The 21,791-nt window shown below is 40.7% G+C and overlaps 1 protein-coding gene across 1 annotated transcript in view; it reads right to left on the bottom strand.

Annotated features, from left to right (window-relative positions):
• LOC140517143 (dual specificity phosphatase 29) overlaps positions 1-21,791 on the bottom strand; it is a 47,422-nt gene that overhangs the window by 9,602 nt on the left and 16,029 nt on the right. The window contains exon 4 of the mRNA XM_072628095.1: positions 1,418-1,638. Coding sequence (XP_072484196.1) covers positions 1,418-1,638 — 221 coding nt within the window. The remainder of the gene's footprint in view (positions 1-1,417; positions 1,639-21,791) is intronic.

Genomic DNA, 21,791 nt, shown 5'->3' with positions numbered 1-21,791 from the left:
GGACAATTTCAGCAGCCTCCTGTTTGAACTCCCTGCCTTGAGTCTCTTCTCTTCAAGCCATCTTCACACTGCTATCAAAATGATTTTCCTAATACATAAATTTGATCATATCCCCCTTCTCCTGCTCTTAAAAAACTCCAATGACTCTCTATTCCTTTGAGGATCAAATAAAAACTCCTCTATTTGAAGATCTTGGCAGCCTGGCCCCTTCTTGTCTTTTAATAAGTCGCTCACCTTTACACACCCCATAGTCCTGTTATCCTGGTCCACTTGGATCATACATAATGCTTCATCTCCCATGACCGTGCCTTTGCTTTTCCTGTCCCCTATGCCAGGAACATTCTCTTCCCCAATCTCTTCCTCTTAGAATCTCTGGCTTCCTCCAAGACAGCTCAAGCACCATCTTCCACAGGAAACCTTTCCTAGTCCCTCTTCCCCCTCCTCTGCTGCCTCCATTTGTTAGTGCTTCCCCCTCTTAGGCCACTTTCCATCTACTCTGTATTTATCATGGACATGTCAATCCATGTACCTGTCATGTTCCCCCATTAGAACGTAAAATCTCTGAGAACAAGGACAATTTTTATATTTTCTTTATACCCTCAGTGCTTAGCACAATGCCTGATACATAGTAAATGCTTAATCAATGTTTTCTGATTGATCAGTTGATCGATTTGGGAACTTGAGTGTTAGTGGCTCAAAACACAACATCTTTAAGGAAAAAAAAGCCATAACATTCAGTCTGTCTTGGAAGAAGGCAGGGTCACTGGCTGCCTTCTACAATTTGAGCTGGTTAGGGATAGAAATGAGACTAGAACTTTGGAAGGGACCCTCTAGGTACAGAAGGTTTGAAAGCAGAAAAACCTTAAGGTTCTCCACTGGTTCCTTCTTAGGCCACCTATTGGTTTTTCCCCACACCAGTAGTAACCGCCTGCCAGTTGCCTTGGGTCCAGATTTTGTCAATTATACAACTGCTCTTAAAACTCTGGAGAGGAGCCCTCCTGCTAGGAGGTCAGTGAATAACAAATTTCAGTCATCAGGCTGGAAACTTAAAAAGACATGAATGTTTCCAGCACTTTTCTGCCAGTGCTCACAAGCTCCTGGTGTCTGGGAGATGGCTGGGGCAGAGCCTTATGTTCTGAGTTAAGTCTGCTATTTATCAGGTATAGATAAACAGCATCTCATTCTCTGTCCCACAGTTCCCCACCAGTGGCTGCCATGTTTGCAACTTTATCACCCGATCTATGCCCTGCACAGTCATTCCTTGTTTACAGATACCTTCTCATGCAGTTTGGTAATACAGCAGCCTCAGCCTTCCCTGCCTGTGGTGTTTTCCTACCGTGGTGCTCAGTGTACTTTGAGAGCTGACAGCTCATTAGAAAATGGTACATGCAGACCGGCCCATGCCCCTTCTCCTTACTCCTATCACTTTGGAGAGCAGTATCGATGAACTCTGCAGCTGAATAAAAGAACTCGCTCAGGTTGAAGGTGGGGAGATCGTCAGCTTCCACTCCATGGTATTCGATGGCCATGTCTCTGTAGTACTCTGGGCCCGTGTCCACATTCCATCGGCCGTGGGCAGCATTCAGGATGTGGGTGAACCCAGATTTCTCTAAACTGTACCGGTCCAGTGCTGTGGCCCTATTGAGCACAGAAAAAGATAGAGTGAGCTGCTTTCTGCAACTCCTAGGAGCAACTACTATATGCACCATGACTGAAACACCAAATCCAGATAATAGTGGTTTTCATAGACTTAGAATTTAGGTTGCTCTCAGCAACCTTCCAGTCTAACCCATACCAGAAAGGGATTCCCGCCATTCAGTTGAGAGCTCCTCCTTGTAATTAAGCTCAGTGCATGGCCCATAGCAAGTGCATAATCAATGCTTTTTGACTGACTAGAAGGGAACCCACTATTTCCCAAGGCAGTCCATTCTACAGATGGGCATCTTTAATTGTTAGGAAGCTTTTTCTTACATCAAATCCAAGATATCCTGTTAATAACCTTCATCTGTTGTTCTTAGCTCTCCCTTCTGGGGTTAGAGAGAACAAAATGAATACCTTTTCCATGACACAGCCCTTTAAATACTTGGAGTCCCCCCATCCAACTCTTCTCTAGAAAAACATCCCCACATCTTTCAAATAGTCATCATATCAATCCTCTTGCCCTCTCTCATCAGTGATTTTTATAAAAACAAAAACAACAAAAAAAACTGTGGTGTCCATGTACCTAATAGTGTCTCCATTCAAAATATTTTATTAATTAATTAATTTTTAGTTTTCACCATTATTTCCATAAGACTTTGAGTTCCAAATTTTTTCTCCATCCCTCCCCTCCCCGCACCCTAAGACAGCATGCAGTCTGATACAGGCTTTGTATATACATTCATATTAAACATATTTTCACATTAGTCATGTGGTAAAGAAGAATTAGAACCAATGAGAGAAACCATGAGAAAGAAGGAAAAAAAACCAAAAAAAGAGAAAGAGCAAATAGTATGCTTCAATCTGCATTTAGATTCCACAGTTCTTTTTTTGGATATGGATAGCATTTTCCATTATGAGTCATTTGGAGTTGTCTTAGATCCTTACATTCCTAAGCAGAGATAAGTCTACCCAGTTGGTCATTGAACAATGTGCTGTTGCTATGTACAATGTTCTGGTTCTGCTCACTTCACTCAGCATCAGTTCATGTAAGTCTTTCCAGATTTTTCTGAAATCTACCTGCTCATTATTTCTTATGGAACAATAGTAGTATTCCATTCCATTCACATACCGTAACTTGTTCAGCCATTCCCCAGTTGATGGACATCCCCTCAATTTCCAGTCCTTGGCCACCACGAAAAGAGCTACCATAAATATTTTTGTACATGTGGGTCCTTTTCTTGTTTTTATGATCTCTTAGGGATACAGACCTAGAAGTAGTATTTCTGGATCAAAGGGTTTGCACAGTTTTATAGCCCTTTGTGCATAGTTCCAGATTGCTCTCCAGAATGGTTTGATTAGTTCACAACTCCACCAACAATGCATTAATGTTCCAGTTTTCCCATATCTTCTCCAACACAAAATGTTTTTATCTGGAAATTCCTGAAAAATACTTCTTGTGATTACGAGTTTCTTCAGTGCAACATTTTCCTCCAAAACATTGAATATTTGATATGAATAACAAATTTGCCAATCCAGTGAAACTGCTTTTACTAAAACTTCATGCATTTGGGGGGAGGGGAGGGGGAAGGCAGTCAACACAATTGACCTTGTGACCAATAGTAGAAAAGAACCAGTGATATAGGCTCTTTTCTATCCCAGTGTGACCCAGCCACCCAAGAGCTTACATCTCCTCTTTCTGGGGTCTGTTTTCATCCAAAGCTACCTTGTCTGTGACTTTCTTCTCCCTGTTCCATCAGAGTTGGTTCCAGGGAGTAGCATGTTTCACATGAGAAGGAACACGATAGTGTTTGCTGAGCATTTGAAGATATTTGCAAACAGATGATTAAAACAGTGGCGAAGGAGAGGATGGACCCTGCCAGATTTTCTCTGGCCTGATCTTGGCTCCATCACAGGGTCCACGGAGCTCCCTTCTGCTTTTAATTTTTCTTCTTAAGAACCCTGGTTTTCATTGTTTAGATTTGTCGTTAAGTGGATATACAACAAACAATAGAATAATTTTGTTTTCAGGTCATAGATCTGTGCTTAATTAAAACCCCTGCTAATATCATCCAACTCACTAGCAGGCAAGGGGCTTCTTTGTAGTAGAACTCAATGGAAAAATGGGACTAAGTTGTCCATGAAAGGAATGATTGTATAAATCATAAAAGTCTTAAATCTGGCTTCAGCAATTGAATTTCAACCTTATAAATGGCAATTTGATTGATGTCAAAGGGCCATGTCAAAGACCGGGTCACATAAATGATGGATGTCAGTGTTTTGTGTGGCCACATTTCAGTCATGAATTTAATAAATATTTACCAAGTGCCTACTACGTTCAAAGCATTGGGTGTGGCAGACACTGGGGGAGATACAAAGGCAGACATGGAGCAGCCCCTGCTCCCCAAGAATGTTCAAGCTAACAGAGAAAAGATGCACACAACAACAACAGATAAAGAGGAGATTGATATCAGTGCAAATGAAAGGGCCAGGCACACGCTATCATACATTTGAGGAAAAAGATTATGCTCCATGGGAATGCCAAAGGAGACTTCATGGTGGGATTAGAATCTTTGTTGGGTCTGAAAGGGAGGGAAAAGCAGACAGATGAAGAGGTGGTTCAGTAGAAAGATGAATGGATTTGGAATCAGAAGACCTGTGTTCAATCTGATCTTAGATATTTATTGGGTGCGTGACCCTGGCCAAATCATATAACTGCTACTTGCCTAAATATCCTCATCTGTAAAATGTAGGGGTTGAACGAGACAACTTTGAAGGTTCCTTTCAGCTCTAAGGCTATGCATGATTCTCTGAGCTCAAGTGATAGACCTGGAATTAGGAGACTTAGGTCCAAATCGTCCCCTCCAATACTTGTTAGCAGTGTGCCCATAACCCAGTTGGAACCTCTGAAAACCTCAGTTCCCATATCTGTAGAATGGGTATGCTATCAACAGAGGAGATTGGGAAGGGCTCCCCATAAGAAGTGGCTTCCATAAATTAATCATTGAAGGAAGCTGGTTCTAAGATGCAGAAATGAAAGAATCATGGGAGTTCCAGTCATGAGAGACAGACAGCCCATATAAAGACTATGAGATTAGAGGTGTAATGCTGAGTTTGGGGAACAACAAGGGAGTCAGTTTGACTGAAATATTGAGTATATAAAGGGGGGAACTCTGTAGTAATCCTGGAAAGGTAAGCTGAAGTCAGACTGGGAAGGGCTTCAAGTGCCAAACTGAGCTTGTGTTTGTGTTTGATCCTGGAAACAATAGCAGTCACAGGGTTTTGAGCAGAAAAATGACACATTCAGACTTGTACTTTTAGGAACCTTTTGGTAGCTATGTAGAGAGCGAAGAGATGGGAAGCCGAGAGTCCACTTAGAAGGTTCTGGATGAGAGATGAGGAAAGTCTGAATAAGGTGGTGACTGTGCAAGTGGAGAACAGACAGACAAAAGTGATGTAGTGGATGGAGAAAACTGGTAACTGACTACATATGTCGGGGTGGAGGTTGTGATGGAGTACTATGGTGCTGTAAGAAATGAGGAAATAGGTTATTTTAAAGCGACACAAGAAGATGTACATGAACTAATTCAGCATGAAGTGAGCAGGACCAGAAGAAAAGTCTATTTTATAAACTCAGTACTATAGAAATGAACAATTTTGAGGGCTTTAATAAGCTGATAAAGAATGAAATAAACAGAACCAGGGGACACAGTGAAAACAACACTATAAAAATGAACACATTTGAAAACTATAAAGATGACAATTCATAAAATAACCATTCATGATTCCAGAGGACCAATGATGAAACATGGCTGAGAGGTGATGGATTTAGGGTGCAGAATGAGACATCTATTCTTATATCCAACCAATGAGAGAATTTGCTTGACTATGTATTTTTCATACAAGAAATTTGATTTTCTTTTCTTTCCTCCTGTGGACTGGAAAGCAGGAGGAAGGTTAACTAATTTGTCATTTTTTTTTAATTAAAGAGGTGGGGAGAGGGTACGAGTGATGTGAAATATTTCATGTACTTTTAGATGAGGTCATTGTACTATTAGTTTACTTCACTGTTCTATTGTGTTACAAGAGACTTCTCATGAAATACATGTTAAATATTTAAAAACAAAATACATCGATAAAACTTTTTTAAAAAAAAATTCAGGAGATGGATGAAGATAAGGGAGAGAAAAGAGTCAATGATGACCTTGATGATTTGAGCCTGCGTTCAGGATGGTGGAAACAGGGAAGTTTGGAAGAGGAGTAGGTTCTGGGTTACAGAAAGTGCCATTTTGGAAATGTTGAGTTTAAGATGTGTATGGGATATCTAGCTGGAGGTTTCTAGCAGACATTTGACATTGTGTGAAAGGAGCCCAGGAGAGCACTAGGTCTGAAAATGTGGTCTAGGAGTCATCTGTATAGAAATGATCACTGAGCCCTTAAGAGAGGAGATCACCAAATAAAAGACTGTAAGGAAAACAGAGGATCAAGGACAGAACCTTGTAGGACTCCCAGGTTTATGGGACGGGACATGGATGATGATTCAGCAAAGGCGATTGAATTGTCTCTCCTTCCACAAAGTAAGCATTAGACAAATATTTGTTGAACTGAATTGAGTTGAATTCTCAAAGTTCAGCAGCTCTTCTAATTTCTCCCAGGGTTTGTATTTATTTACACGGAGAAGAGGTTGAGAAACGCAACTTCACCTGACTCAAAAAGCTCTCACTGGTGCTCTTGACACATCCCTAACTGAATGGGAGTCCTCTCTCCAAACAACATCCCAAAGCCAATGGTCAACCCAAGCTTTGTTTGAAGATGGAGAAACTGCCCATTCTACTATGGAATAATCTAATTGTTAGCAATTTTCTTTTACTATGGCTTAGTCTCTCTTTCTGCCCCTTCCTCTTTGCTCCTAGTTGTCTTCCTTTGAGCAAAATACAGTTCTAATCTCTTTCCCATAATACCAAAGTCTTCTCCAGGCCAATTATCCCTCCCTACCCCAATTCCTTCAACCAAACTTAATATGACATTATCACCAATGTCTTCTTAATCCTAATCTCCTGTCAGTGTATGCACCCCTTATTAATATCCTTCCTAAATGTGGTGGCAAAAACGAAACAGAATATTCAAGCTATGATCTGACCAGGGAAGACTGTAATGGAATTATCACCTTCTTTGTCCAGGGCATGATGCCTCTTTTAATGTGGCCTAAGCACGTTAGCTTTTGGCACTGCCATGTTACACTACTATTGGCTCTAAAACTGCGGTTTTAGTCCATAGTAACTCTCAGATCTTATTTCTTTTAAATTTTGTTTTAATTGACAAAAATGTGTTTTCTTTCCCTCCCACTTCCCTTACTGGAAAAAAAAAGATAAAAACAAAACATTTGTAACAAATATGCAGTCAAAACAAATAACCCACATTGTCTATGTCCAAACAATGTATCTTAATCTCCAAGTCCCCACCTCTCTGTCAGAAGGTGGCTAGAATGCTTCCTCATGGATCATCTGGAATTGAGGTTGGTCTCCCAAATCTTTTTCACATGTACTATTGTCTAGACAATTTGGACTTGTGAAATTGTTTTTTGGAATCCACATATGGGACTTTAGATTTATCTCTATTCAATTTCATTTTACTTTCCTCCATGAAAGCTTTCTTCCAATTCCCACATCACTGGTATAGGCTAGAAAAGAACCATTATATCTGAGTATAACTTTCTTCTCACATTTCATTCACTATTTTTTTATTTTTATAGTATAAAATAATGTATTTCCCCAATTACATGTAAAGACAATTTTTAACATTCATTTAAAAAATTTCTGAGTTCTGAGTTTTCTCCCTCTCTCTCTTCCTACTCCCTAAAAAGGTAAGAATTTTAAATAGGAAAAGCAAAAAAAAAAGTAAAACTAGCATGCTTTGATCTGCATTCAGACTCCATAGTTCTTTCTCTGGACATGGATGGCACTTTCCATCATGAGTCTTTTGGAACTGTCTTAGATCATTGCCTTGCTCAGAAGATCCAAGTCTCTCAAAGCTGATAAGCACACAGTATTGCTGTTACTGTGTATAATGTTCCCCTGGTTCTGCTCATTTCACTTTGCATTAGGTTATGTATTTCTTTCTAGGTCTTTCTGAGATCTGCCTGCTCATAATTTCTTATAGAAAAATAGTATTCCATTATATTCATGTACCATAACTTGTTCAGCCATTTCCCAATTGATGGGCATCCCTTCAGTTTCCAAATTTTGCTACCACAAAAACAGTTGCTATAAATATTTTTGTATGTGGGTCCTTTCCTCTTTTTTTATGATCTCTTTGGAAAATAGGCCTAGAAGTGGTATTTCTGGATCAAAGGGCATGCACAGTTTTATAGCCTTTTTGGCATAGTTCTAAATTGCTCTCCATTCATAACTCCACCAACAATGCATTAGTATCCCAATTTTCCCACATCTTCTCCAACATTTATCATTTTCCTTTTCTGTCATATCAGCCAATCTGATAGGTGTGAGGGGTACCTCAGAGTTGTTTTAATTTACATTTTTTAATCAATAATGATTTAGAGTATTTTTTCATAGAACTATAGATAGCTTTTGATTTCTTCATCTGAAAACTGCCTGTTCTTAACCTTTGACCACTTGTCAATTGGGGAATAACTTGTATTTTAATAAATTTGACTCAGTTCTCTGTATATTTCAGAAATGAGGTCTTTATCAAAGGCATTTGCTATAAAAATTATTTCTCAGCTTTATGTTTCCTTCTAATCTTGGTTGCATTGGTTTTGTTTGTGTAAAAACTTTTAAATTTAATATAATTAAAATTATCCATTTTATATTTGTAATGCTCCATCTCCCATTCTCCCCTTCTCCATAGAGCTGACTGATAAACTATTCTATGCTCTCCCAATTTGCTTATGGTATCACCTTTTATGTCTAAAACATGTACCCATTTTGATCTCCTCTTAATACATGGTGCGAGATGTTAGGTGTATAATTAGTTTCTGTCACACTGTTTTCCAGTTTTCCCAACAGTTTTTTTCAAATAGTGTGTTCATATCCCAGAAACTAGAGTCTTTGGGTTTATCAAATGGTAGATTACTATGGCCATTTACTACTCTGTCTTGTGTACCTAATCTAGTCCACTGATCCATCATCCACCACTCTTTTTCTGATCTAGTACCAGATAGTTTTGATCATTACTGCTTTATAATATAGTTTGAAATCTGATATAGCTACGCCCCCTTCCTTTGCCTTTTTTTCATTAATTCCCTTGATATTCTTGACCTTTTGTACTTCCAGATTAATTTTATTATTTTTTTCTAGCTCTGTATAATAGTTTTTGGTAGTTTCATTGGAATGGCACTGAATAAGTAAATCAATTTTGGTAGAATTGTCATTTTTATTATATTGGCTCAGCCTACCTGTAAGCAATTGATACTATCCCAATTGTTTAGATCTGACTTTATTTGTGATTCATTTTCTTATTGAAAGACCTCCTGTAGCTTTCTGGATCTGATGGCTCAGGCTATCTTTTGTTTTTCAGACTGACTCATCTGTAAAATGGTATTGGCCATAAACCTGTTATTCATTCATTTCTTTAAGGGGAAAAAAATTAACCTGTTATTTAGATTCCTAACAACCCAACTTTTCAACTAGTCTTGATTTTGAGTTTCTCTATCTTAGATATTTGGTTCTGCCAGTTTTCTAGAAGACTATTTTCTCTCCTTTTATGTGTTCTAAGAATGTTTCCTGTACAAAGCATACTTTATTAAATACTACCCTATTCTTTATTCACGCAAAATAATTTAGCATTGCATTATATGCTTGATGCAATAGAGTATGGGTCAAATACCGCTTTGTCATGCTTAGCACAGTGCCAGGGAAGAAGGAGGAGGAGGAGGAGTAATTATTTTAAAATTTAAAAAAGTAGCCACTGATTCTATGGCTTTTGACTTGAATCAAGTTTTGCTTTGACACAGAAATGAAATTCATGGGATTGTAGATTTTGACCTAGAAGACACCTTTAGAAAGGCCATCTGGTTCACTCTCCCTTAATTTTATAAATGAGAAAATGGGGCCCAAAGAATTAAGGAATTTGTGCAAGATGACATAGGCTGGTAAAAAGTGGGGCTGAGATTCAAGAACAGATCCTCTGACTGCTTAAGTCAGCATGCTTTCCACAGCACCGCATTTCTTCTATTAAGCCGATGGCTTTCTCTTTTCCTCTAGCGCTCATTCTGACAAGGATTGTCCAGTTTGAGGGTATTCTCTAAAAGTCCAGGAGTGAGAATCAAGACACATAGATTTAGCCACTCCCCTTACATGCTATGTGGCTTTAGACCAATCACAAAACTTCATCTTCCTCATGTCAACTGAGTTCAATGATCCCTGGTTGATTAACCTCATTCCTGATGGAATTGGAATAGCAAAGGAGATGGCAAAGGTCTTCCAGCTGTTAAAAGCTTTCATCAACTGCACAGAATTTGTATTGGTTTTTTTGTTTTTATAATATTAGTGGTGATCCTATGTCTTCACCCCTAAGAGAGAAGCCAGAAGTTCTTGTCCTTTGAGCTTACACTGTCAGTCGCCTCTGCGATGATGGTCTAGAGAACTACCAATGTCCGTGCTCACCAGGAACTCTTCCTTCCTCCCGTGCTCCACCAATACCTCTGATGCCTCAGTGAGTACGTCCAAGAGAGGAATGAAGGGATATCCAGAAGACCTGGGCTTTAAGAAATAAGAATTTAGGAAATGTTGGGCTAATGTCTTGATTCCTGGGAAGGGAAACAAAGAAAAAACCATCGTCCCCTATGGCTTTCATCCACAAGGAGTAATCCTGCTCATCTCGTTGGTAGAATTCTCCGGGCTGCCTCTTGTTCTGCATGGTTTCCAAAGTGGGATATGAGCCACATCACCAGTGGGGAAAGGGGGTGTTACATCATTCAGTGGGAAAGGGAGCTTGAATAATGAAGAGTTTGCTGATATTCTCAAGTACTCTTCAACACTTATACTGGTTGTGTTACATAAGCATAACTAAGGCGTAGCAACATCAGCTTCGGAGCCCAAAGGCCTATAATCCAAGCTTTTGACTTCCTACTGAGTTAAACATCAGTGGATTAAATTGTTAGCATTTTTGCCTGCATATATATTTGCTTCCTTAAAATGGCTCAAATTCAAGCACCATGCCAAAGTACAAGGTGATCTTTTTTTTCTTTTTGTGCGTGGTTTAATAGTTTGAGAGTTATCTAATGTCTTTCTGTTATTAACTCTAATTAAAGAAATGGATAGTTTTTTTTCCTCTGGTAATGAGTGAACTAGGGCAGCTAGGTGGCACAGTAGATAGAGCGCTGGCTCTGAGTTCAAATTCAGCTTCAGGCACTTACTAAGCTGTGTGACCCTGAACAAGTCATTCAACCATGTTTGCCTCAGTTTCTTCATCTGTAAAAGGAAATGGCATTCCAGTATCTTTGCCAAGAAAACCCCAAATGGGGTCATGAAGAGTTGGTCATGACTAACAACAATAATGAGTGAATCAAAAATAACCTGGGCCCAGTCACTTTGATTCCCTTTCCCCTGTCCTATTTTTGTTTCCTTGTTCTGCCATACTTAAATTTCTTATTTATAGCTGACCTACATGATCGTACTTCTTCCATCTGTCTGAAGGGGAAGATAGAGGAAAAGGAAAGTAAGGTTTTCCTAAAAAAGTAGGTCAAGGGAGAGGCAAGTGATGTGGCCAGTTCTCTAAGTGCATTATAGTTCTTCTATGATCCAAAAGACCAGGGTTTGGGAGAGTTGGATTGGGGCAAAAATGGAACTCAATTAATCCTTGCCATCTGAAGTGGATAAATAATCTCCATTATAGGAATACAGCTTTAAAACTCTCTTCCTGGGGCCATGCTGTCCTGGTTGGCAAATGAATAACCATAGCCTGCTATGTCTAGCCAACCCCACAGCAGACCAAGTTTCATATGTCGTCTGGCCTTACAACCCAACCATCTACCCTGCTCCTCTTGCTCTAAAAGCTATAATCAAATCAGCACACTATTCATCTTCGAAACGTGATGTCACTTACCTCCCTTGTGGATCCATTCACCCTCTCTGGCATTTTCACAGCCATACACCCTTCCCTTGCCACCAGGCCCCTATATGATTGTCTCTCCCTATTAGAACATGAGCTCATTAGGGATAGAGATTGTCTCACACTCATAGTTGTATATAATACATTTAATCTGGTGCTTGGTGAAAAGCAAGTGATTAATAAATATTTATCTTCCACTCATTCATTTAGAGCTGGAAGGGGACTGAGAGGTCATTTATTCCAACTCCCTCATTTTACACATGAGGAAAATAAGGTCAAGGAGATGAAACAACTTGTCCCTGGTGGAAAGGGACAGAGCTAGAATTTGAACCCAGACCTGTAGATTCCAAGTCTGGTGCTCTCTTTACTGCTCCATGTTGATTTGCTGTTCTTTATAGGCATTGTCATTTTGGATGTGACCATAGTGCACGGAAGAAAGTAGATTTAGCAATTATCAGATCACGTTCAATCCTCATTAGTGGGGGCTTTGTAATTTGTGAAAATCCACAAAATCCAGACTGGGCCATTAATTCCATTTATATATTACCAATAAACAAAAGTCTTGCTAAAGCTGAATGAACAGATTGAAGGAAAAATCCTTAAATTATCTAAGAAAATAATTTTCAAATGCTTTTGAAGCACATATTGATATGGTAATTACAAGTCATTCTTACCTAATTATTATTAAAGTCAAGTCCTGGACCTCCAGAAATCAACTCTTTGTTTATCTAATTTGAGTTACTAGAAAGTAATTAAACTTGACTTTTTTCAAGCATATACTCTGAAATTCAATCTTTTGACTAATTCAGACTGGCCTTACTAAATAGTTGTAATTAATGTGATTTGGCTATAAATTGATCATCAGACTGAATCACCATAAAGACAGGCCAATCTGAATTATCTCTCTTCATTAATTCAATTAACTGAGTAATGGTCAAATACTGCTATGTTATCTGCTGTGGAGACCCATCTTGTCATTCTGGGAAGGGTAAAAGAGTATGTTAGAGCACCTTTTTTTTTTTTTGGAGGGGGGTGGCAAAGAGAAGTGATCTTCCTTGACTGAGGCTGCAATGGCAGGCTCAAACCCTCCCGAGGCTAAAGGCATTAAGAAGTGAAGGCTGCAAGTCACCAGAAAGCTCCAGTTCAATAAAATCTTGGGAAAAGGCTTCCATATCTTTTCACCTTTATACTCAGAGCGTCTCAGCACCTCAGTCCCGCCTGTGTGATGGCTGCTTAGTAAATGCTTGTGGAATAAAGGAATAAACGAATGAACTTGAAACCAATAGGCTGGGTCGGATAGGAATCACAGCTGCTTCGCCTCAAAATACCTGGCACCTGCTTACCTTCATTACAAAGCAACTGTGTAATTGACATAAAAAAGTGAGAGTGTTTCCTGCCGCCCTAGGGATTTCCTTGGAAGGCCCAGAATGTGCACGTGTATGAAAAAGGGAAGAAATAAGGGTGGGAGCAGGTTTGGAAAGAGAGTTTTCTGCTGTTACTTTGCTTTGAGTTGGAAAAATGTGTTAGGGGTAGGGGAGGAGGTGGATAGGGAGAAGGGCTTAATGAAAGGAATATGCATTTTATGAAGCTCCTCCTCTGTGCCAATATACTAAGCACTTTACAAACATTTGCTCTTTTGATCCTCCCGACATCTGTAGGAAGTAGTTGTTATAATCCCCATTTTACAGTTGAGGGAACTGAGACAAATAGTGATTAAGTGACTTGCCCAGGGTGATACAGCACGTAAGTATCTGAGGCTAGATTTGAATTCAGACCTCCCTGACTCTAGGCCCATTCATTCAATAAACATTTATTAAGCACTTATTATATGCCAAGTACTGTACAAAGCATTGAGAATACTGAAAAGAGGCAAAAGACGGTCCTTAGTGTCATGGAGCTTGTAATCTAATGGGAGAAACAATGCACAAGCTAATATACACAAAGCAAGCTTCCCCAGGCTCCCAGAGGAACCATTTGCACCCAATTCAGTTCCTTTGTTGGCTGCTTCCCTCTTAATATTTCACTTCTGAACATTCTACCAAAGGAAGGTTTTGTGGGAAAGTGTGACTGTTGCTTCTTGGGAATAATACCTTCACACCTAAGGGATGAAATACCACCCCTTAACAGCCCGTGAGAGACCCTGGAATCATAGGATCATAGATTTAAATCTGGAAGGGATGAAAAGATCACCAGATCATCTTTTATACTTCCCCCACTAAAATCTAAACATATCCTTGAGGCTCTGTTCTGGGCATTCTCTATGTCTCCTGGTGACCTCATCAGTTCCCAAGGGACCAATTATCATCTCTTGCAGATAACACCTAGATCTCTACATCCAACCCTGGTCACTCTCCTGAGCTCTATCTAGTCTGTCCTCATCAGCTGCCTATTAGACATTTCAAAATGGATATCTCATAGGCACTCCAAATGTGCAAAATAGGACTTACTATCTCTTTCTCCAAAAAAATCACCCCTCTTCCAAACTTCTGTTTTTTTAAAATAAATTTTTATTGATGCCTTTTATTTTTATCTCAGCTACATTTCCCTTGTATAACCCTGTTTGCCTCAGTTTTCTCATCTGTAAAATGAGCTGGAGAAGGAAATGGCAGACCACTCTACTATCTTTGCCAAGAAAACCCCAAATCGGGTCATGACTGAAACATCTGAACCACAGTTCTCCCTCCTCCGCTCTTCCTGATAGCCATGTCTTACAACATAGAATGTTTTTAAAATAGAAAGAAGTAGAGAGAGAAGGGAAAATACAGGCAAACTGATTGTACATAAAAAAAAAATCCAGCAGTATATGTCAATGTTTTACAGTCAGGGACCCTTCCACCTCTGCAAAAGAGTGGAGGGAAGTGTTTTCTTCTGTCTCTTCGTTAGCTTTAGGCTTTGTTCTTTGAAATTTCGCAACTTTTCTTTTTGATCGTTTTGCAGTTCAATAACTCAAATTCATATCATACTTTAGAGTGCACAAAGTACTTTATATAGCACGCAGGTTTGGTGCATGCCCAGACCACCTACAATGGCCTCACCCTCCAGGTGGATGCTTGGGACCTGCTCCTGGGGATCCAGAGAGTTGATTTGTGTGCGTACATTCTGTCTTACCAGGTGGCTGGGAGCAGCCTGTTTCCTTTGGCTGTGTGGCTGGAACTGTCTGTGCCTTTAAAACTACCTGACTGAGTATACAGTCTTTCACTTTTTCCTGTCAACACCCACACAAGAGGAATGGAGAGGGAGGGCTTGAAGACTGCATTTCCTCCTGCTTAGGTCAGAAGGCCCTAAGAAACAGACTTGGGGTTTGGCTTGGGTCTGTCTGCGTCCTTTTCAGTTCTAGGAGGAGGGGGAACAGTGTCTGACAAGACAGCTTTAACTAGAGGGATAGTGAGCTCAGGACCACCAGCTGGAGGTTGCAGCCATCTCAGCAGGAAAGTCCTGAGAAGCAAGGCTCTGGGGGGCTGGCAGTCTTAGGATTTCAACGTGGTGGACCTAATGCTATGGAGGAACTGTGTTAAGATGTGAACCAAATGCACCAAAGTGATACAGGAGCATTATGCTCCAAGGTGTTGAGGGAAATGTTTACATCTTTCTAGTAAATCGTCCTTTGTGAAAGCTAATGAGATGCTAGTGATTAAATGGAACTGGCCCCCTAAAAAGGAGGGAACAAAAAGGGAGTAGAGGTTTGAGCCAATAGCAAAAAAACTCCAAACTTCCCAAGCCCCTCTGGTTACCCCCTGCACTGGGGGTAGGGGGAAAGAGAGTGGAACCCGACCAAGCCCACGGTATGTGATTCCTTTTGGATTGCTATGTGGTTGGTGTTCGATAGCTAGCATTTATATAATACTGTAGAACAAATCTGTGGTGCAGATTCTAGTATTATTCTCATTTTATATATGGAAAAACCAAGGCTTACAAAGGTTCAGAGTGGCACAGCTAGTAAATGAGACACAATTTGAACTCCTGTCTTCCTGACTGCAGGCCCAACACTATCCACCATGCCACCTACTTCTCTGTTCTTTCCATTTCCATTGTTGTCATTGTATGCATTGTTTTCTTGGCCCTCCTTACTTCACTTTGCATTAGTTCTTCTAAATCTTCCAAGGCAATCTACTTCCATAATATTTTTTGCATCCATCTACTTCTCTCTACTCACATAGCAGCCATGCCACTCTAGATCATCACCTCATCACCTCCCACATGGGCTCTTGTAATGACCTCTTAATTGGGCTCCCTCCACAGTCTTCCCTCTCCAGCCCATCCTCCACAAGGTGCCAATGTGATCTTACTAAGGCACAGGTGATGGGATGCTAGGATCATAAACTGAGAGCTAGAAGGAACCTTGGAGATCATCCAGTCTCCATTTTATAATTATAATAGTATTATATACATTTATTACAATGTATAATTATAAATGGACCCAAGGCCCATTAAGAGTAAATGACGTACTCAAGGTCATGTAGGTAGCAAGGGCAGGACTTGAAGCCAGGCTTTCTAACAAGATTGCCAACATGCTTAGAACTGCACCACACTGCCTGAACAGGTCACTCTTCTGCCCTATTGCTCAAATGGGGCAGCTAGGTGGTGCAGCTAATAGAACACCAGTGCAGGAGTCAGGTGGACCTGAGTTCAAATCTTACCTCAGGCACTTGACACTCACTAGCTGTGTGAACTTGGGCAAGTCACTTAACCCCAATTGCCTCATCCTGGGTCATCTCCAGTCATCCTGATGAATATCTGGTCACTGGATTCTGATAGCTCTGGAGGAGAAGTGAGGCTGGTGACCTGCACAGCCCTCCCTCACTCAAAAGAAAGTCAAGTACAAGTCATGTCATTATTTCTCTGATGGCATGGTTTTCTTCGGCAACAAAGGACGAACGCACACACATTATGCTCAAATACAAAGTAATTTCTTTGTTTGGCGTTTAAAGCCCTTCACCATCTGTCTCCAACTGACCTTTCCAGGCCTATCCTACCCTTGTCCCCTTTGTGCATGACTCAATCTGGCCAAATTGTCCTTCTTGCTGTTTCTTACAAATGCCCCTCCATCCCTCAGCCTTGACCCCCATGCCTAGAGTATACTCCCTCTTCCCCTTCGCCAAGTACAATACCTAGTGTCCTCCCACACTCAGCAAGCACTGCCTTCTCCATAAAGCACCTTTGGATTGCCCAGCTGCTAGCGCCATCCTCCTCCCAATGACCTTGTACCTTTTTTTTGACATATATTTTACTTATATTCTTGGGTACTTATGTGGTGTACCCCTACTAACGGCAAGGACTGTTTTAATTTTTGCCTTTGTATCCTCAGCATTGCACCTGGCTGAATGTTGACCCAGCTAGCTAGGTAACTCAGCTCCTCCTCTCCTGTGTTCCTTCCCCTCCCCTTCCTTCTCCTCTCCAAAGGAAGGTAAATTTGGATGGCCAAAACATGCCCAGTTGACTTGGATTTTAGTGGCTTCTCTCCTCTTCCTTTCCTTTCCTTTCCTTTCCTTTCCTTTCCTTTCCTTTCCTTTCCTTTCCTTTCCTTTCCTTTCCTTTCCTTTCCTTTCCTTTCCTTTCCTTTCCTTCCCTTCCCTTCCCTTTCCTGTCTTTTCCTTTCTCAAAATCTTAAATCTACAGCCCTCAGAAGCTGGGTTACCAATGGGCCCCTGTCCAAGGGCTCTTCTGGACCTTCCTGGCTTTCCAGTAATTATCAGTAGTAACTGTTGCTGTTTCTCTCTCAGTCTGCTGTCTTTCTTTTTCTTGGCCTTATTAAAGGGGCCATGCCCTGGCTACTTCTTAAACAGGCCTATTCAATGAATGGGCATTTACCTCACCCTGAGTATCTGCCTAGATCTTGGCCTAAAGGGGCCAAGGTCTCCCAGTGCATCCTGGGTCCATTCCAGTCATCCTGATGAATATCTGGTCACCAGATCCAAATGGCTCTGGAGGAGAAGTGAGGCTGGTGACCTTGCACGGCTCTCCCTCACTCAAAACAAAGTCAAGTGCAGGTCATGTCATCATTTCTCTGATGGTATGGTCTTCTTCAACAATGAAGGATGAACACAACCCCTGCCCAGTGCCTGGCGAACAGTAGATGTTTAATAAAATCTGGTTGCTTGACTGACCTCATCCTGCATCTTCACTGGAAGCTGAATACCAGAGAAGTGATTTGGCCAAGATGCCACAGGGAAGTATTGAAAGAAGAGCTGGAATTGCTTAAGGTCCTCTGTTTTGATCTACCTCCAGGAAGTTTGTCACACCCCTGAGTAGTAACAGAGTCTTAAAATGTCAGGGGAAACACTTTTGGTAGAGGAGAGAGAGAATGGGAATTGGCAAAGCTATTTCCTAGAGGTCAATGTGGCTACCAGGATGTTTTCAGCAACCACACTGTCTCCAGGTATCAGCAGTGGGTACCGTCCTCATAGTGTTCTTATTAATTCCAGAAGGAACTATGATACAGTGAAAAGAGTACAGCTTTAGTGTCCAAAGTTCCAAGTTCAAACCTTATTCCTTCCATTTATTCCTTCTATAACCTTAGGCAAGTCCCTTAAACTCTCTGGGCCTCAGTTTCCTCATATACAAAATGAGATGGTTCGACTTCTACCTTGAAATCTACGATCCGGTTTTTTTCCCCCCAAAGGCCTCTCTTGGCTGCCTTGTTGACTTCTGGGGGCCCAGCACTCTTAAAGTCTTTGGGGCTTTTAGTGAAAGAAAAAATTTCAATCTGAGCTTGGAAAAAAAAAAGGCACATTAAACTTGAAGCTTTCATTAATCAGGGCCTGACAGAGCCAAAGTGAAGTTTTCATTGCCTCTGGGCAACATCTGTAGCAAAACCGGGAAACAAAAGGATAGAAGAGCTGAAGCAGGCTTGTTGGCAGCCTTTGCTCCATTATGACCACCGTATGTAGGGCTTCATAGGCAGCATAATTAATTGCCATTTCAATAAACATTTGCAAATCCCGTTAACCTTATTAAGTGTTTGGAGTAGGAGTGAAACCTGAGCACATTTCCAGAGATAGGGTACAAATGGAGAGGCATCGTAAATTTATGTCCAACTCAACTGGTCTGTGTTTTTAAGTTCTTTCTACATGTATCATAGCAAAGATATAAAACCCACCTGACATCTGTAGTCTTAGCCTTGGCAATTCTCCATAACTAAATAATGTATGTGTTTCTTTCTATTGGATACTGCCAGGAAAGCTGTAATGAACTGAAAAGACAATGTGAAGTTTCCCTATTTGAATGAAATGTGGTCAACTAACTATAAGAAAAGGGCAACTCATTACAACAAACTCTGTTCTGTCCATCACATCAGTGGCAGAGCTTTAACTAGGGTGGGGTAATCAGAGATTTTTTTCTAGGGTACCAGAATTTAGCGGTTTCTACTGGTACCTGCCAATGACTTTCAAAAGAGTAGAAAGAATTGAGCTTATCAGTCATTTAGCAAATATAATTTGGGCCCCCTTCTAGAAGCTCATGCCCAGGTGAGCTCCTTTCTGTCCTATTCCCTCTTCATTGTGTATATTGCTTCCAGCAAGCTCAAAAATTGCTGGTTATGGTTCCAATGGACAGGAGCTTTCTAATATCTGGTGTGTCTGCTTTTCACTGTACCAGGTTTGGTCTCGCTAACATCAAATCTATCAAAATCCTTGGTGTCTTCTTTTTATTGTACTTCTCAAAAGAGCTATGTGATTTTTAAGAGTACTTTGGATCATCCATCACACAAGATTATAAACCAAGTAGGATGTCACTAGATATTCTAATTCCATCCTGAGAAAGCCCTTCACATATCTCTGGTCTTCATCTTGTTGACTCTTGGCATCCATAGTCAGAAACCTGGAAAGTGGTTTTGTGTAGTCTTGGGTTCTCAATAAAAAAAAGTCTTCAAAATGTTTTATTTTCTCTTAAACTCATTTCAACTTCACAGACTATGAGATTTTGTTTTGGTTGTTATTCAGTTGTTTCAGTCGTGTCCAACTCCTTGTGACCCTGTTTGGGAGTTTCTTGGCCAAGATACTGGAATAGTATACCATTTCCTTCTCCAGTTCATTTTGCAGATGAGGAAACTGAGGTAAAGCAGATTAAGTGATTCACACAGCTAGAAAGTGTCTGAGGCCAGATTTTAACTCAGGTCCTCCTGACTCTAGGCTGGGTACTCTATCCACTGCACCATCTAGCTGCCAGTCTATGAGGTGGTAAAGGCAGATTATTACCCCCTGCTTTATCAAAATGGAAATTGAGGCCCAGAATATCTGAAAGAAGACTGCATTTTTCTCAAATTCCAGCTCTGCTACTTACTACCTTGGGGAGGTTACAACCTCTCTAGACTACCATTTCCTCATCCATAAAATGAAGGGGTTGCATTTGGTGAGCTCTGAGGTCTCTTGCAATTCTGAATCTGTGATCTAACCAAATGGCTCATGGAGATGTTAAGGTTAAACTTCAGGCCTGCTGGTTCCCTTAGCCAGTGCTTTTACATACCTTTTCCAAAATTGATATATATCTCTGCCATAAATCAGGGGAAAGAGACTTAAAGAAGCCATAGGTAAGAACCAATCTGATTAATCTTTAGGAAAATCCAGATCAGAAACTCAGCCACACAGGGCACATTTTTGATTTTTCATTATTTAAGAACATTGGGACTGCCATCCTTAGTCAGACTGGGAATGCAATGTGAAAGGATTGCCTTTTAGAATGTCAAATGCAGAAAGTCAGACTGGTTTACTAACTTGTCCAATTTTCTGTTAACAACCAAAACCTTGAAATTTTTTAAGGAAGGATAATGATCTTCACTCAGAGCCAGCCATACTTGGCACAAGTTCAGTTGAGGGGAAAGGAGTGGAAGGGAAACCTTAGAAGCATGATCCTGTGAACAAGACAACACAAGACACTGTGCCATGGCAGGGAAACCAGCCTCTGTAAACAGTGATCCAGGATATCATTGTTGTAGGAAGAAGCAGGGTGAATGAAGCTGGGTTGGGGAGAAGCTCACCTGGGCCACGGAGGTGGTTACCATCTGATCACTTCCCATTTTAATTAGTTATTATTGCTAGGTGCCAGACTCAGCTGGTTTTTAACTGTTGAAGTATTAGGATATGCCCTCTGCACTTCAAAACCTTGAAGCAAAGCTCTCACTGTTCTACCCTAGTTATAGATTTAAATTGATCCATTGAACACTGTAATGTGCAGAGTACTGTAGCAAGTATTGTATCCACTATCAATTTTTCATAATGCTGTATTTCACATCTCTAAAGAAAGTTGAATCTCGATGGACCATTACTCTTAAGATGCCCCTTCCTGGACAATTTTCATTTAGTAACAAGTGATAGATTCATTTAGATCATATACCTAGATATTCACATCCACCTGGCTTGTGAGAAAGAGTATGATGCAGTTATGACAATATAAGATGCATGATACAGGTGTCAACTTGCCTTAGCTCTTTAAAAATCTCTCCTTCTGTTATTTTAGGCGGTAGAGTTGAAGCTTGCAGCTGTTTACCTACCCTACCCACAGCCCCCAAGGCACAGGAGGCCCTGCTGGGACGTTACACATGAGATTGCTCTTAGTCCTGGTAAAAATGTACATTTCTGTCACATTTTAAAGTTTGCAAAGTCTCAGAGTCATAACCAGATGTTACTGTGCTTGAAGCAAATTTGGAGTAACACAGGAGGAGGAGGAGGAGGCCAGAGGACACTATGACCATTGCTGCTGTCATACTGGGAAAAGGAAATCTGTGATTCAGATTGCAGATGTCATTCTGTCCCCATCCCTACTTATGGGGAACTTAGGCCCTGAGTGGTAAGGGAGGAAGATGGACAGGGAAATTGGTAAGTCAGGAAGATGACAGTTGCTACCACCCTACTGAGGAGAAAGCACACATTCCTTCTCCCCTTCTCCCTATGCCATATATGTATCCTGAAGCAAAGCTTTCTTTATCTCAGGCTAATTAAAGCATCTTTACATACACTCTCTTACTGAAGTTACACATTGGCTGTGCTAGGTAGGTTCTGCTGGCATTATTGTCCCCGTTTTGCCAATGAGGATAATTTGGCTTAGAGTAGTTATGTGACTCGTCCCTGGTTATGCCAAAGTGGAACCTG

The sequence above is a fragment of the Notamacropus eugenii genome, chromosome 1 (assembly GCF_028372415.1).
Source record: "Notamacropus eugenii isolate mMacEug1 chromosome 1, mMacEug1.pri_v2, whole genome shotgun sequence".
Taxonomy (NCBI): Eukaryota; Metazoa; Chordata; class Mammalia; order Diprotodontia; family Macropodidae; genus Notamacropus; species Notamacropus eugenii.
Note: the sequence above shows the minus strand (reverse complement) of the source record. Positions and strands in the feature narration are given on the sequence as shown.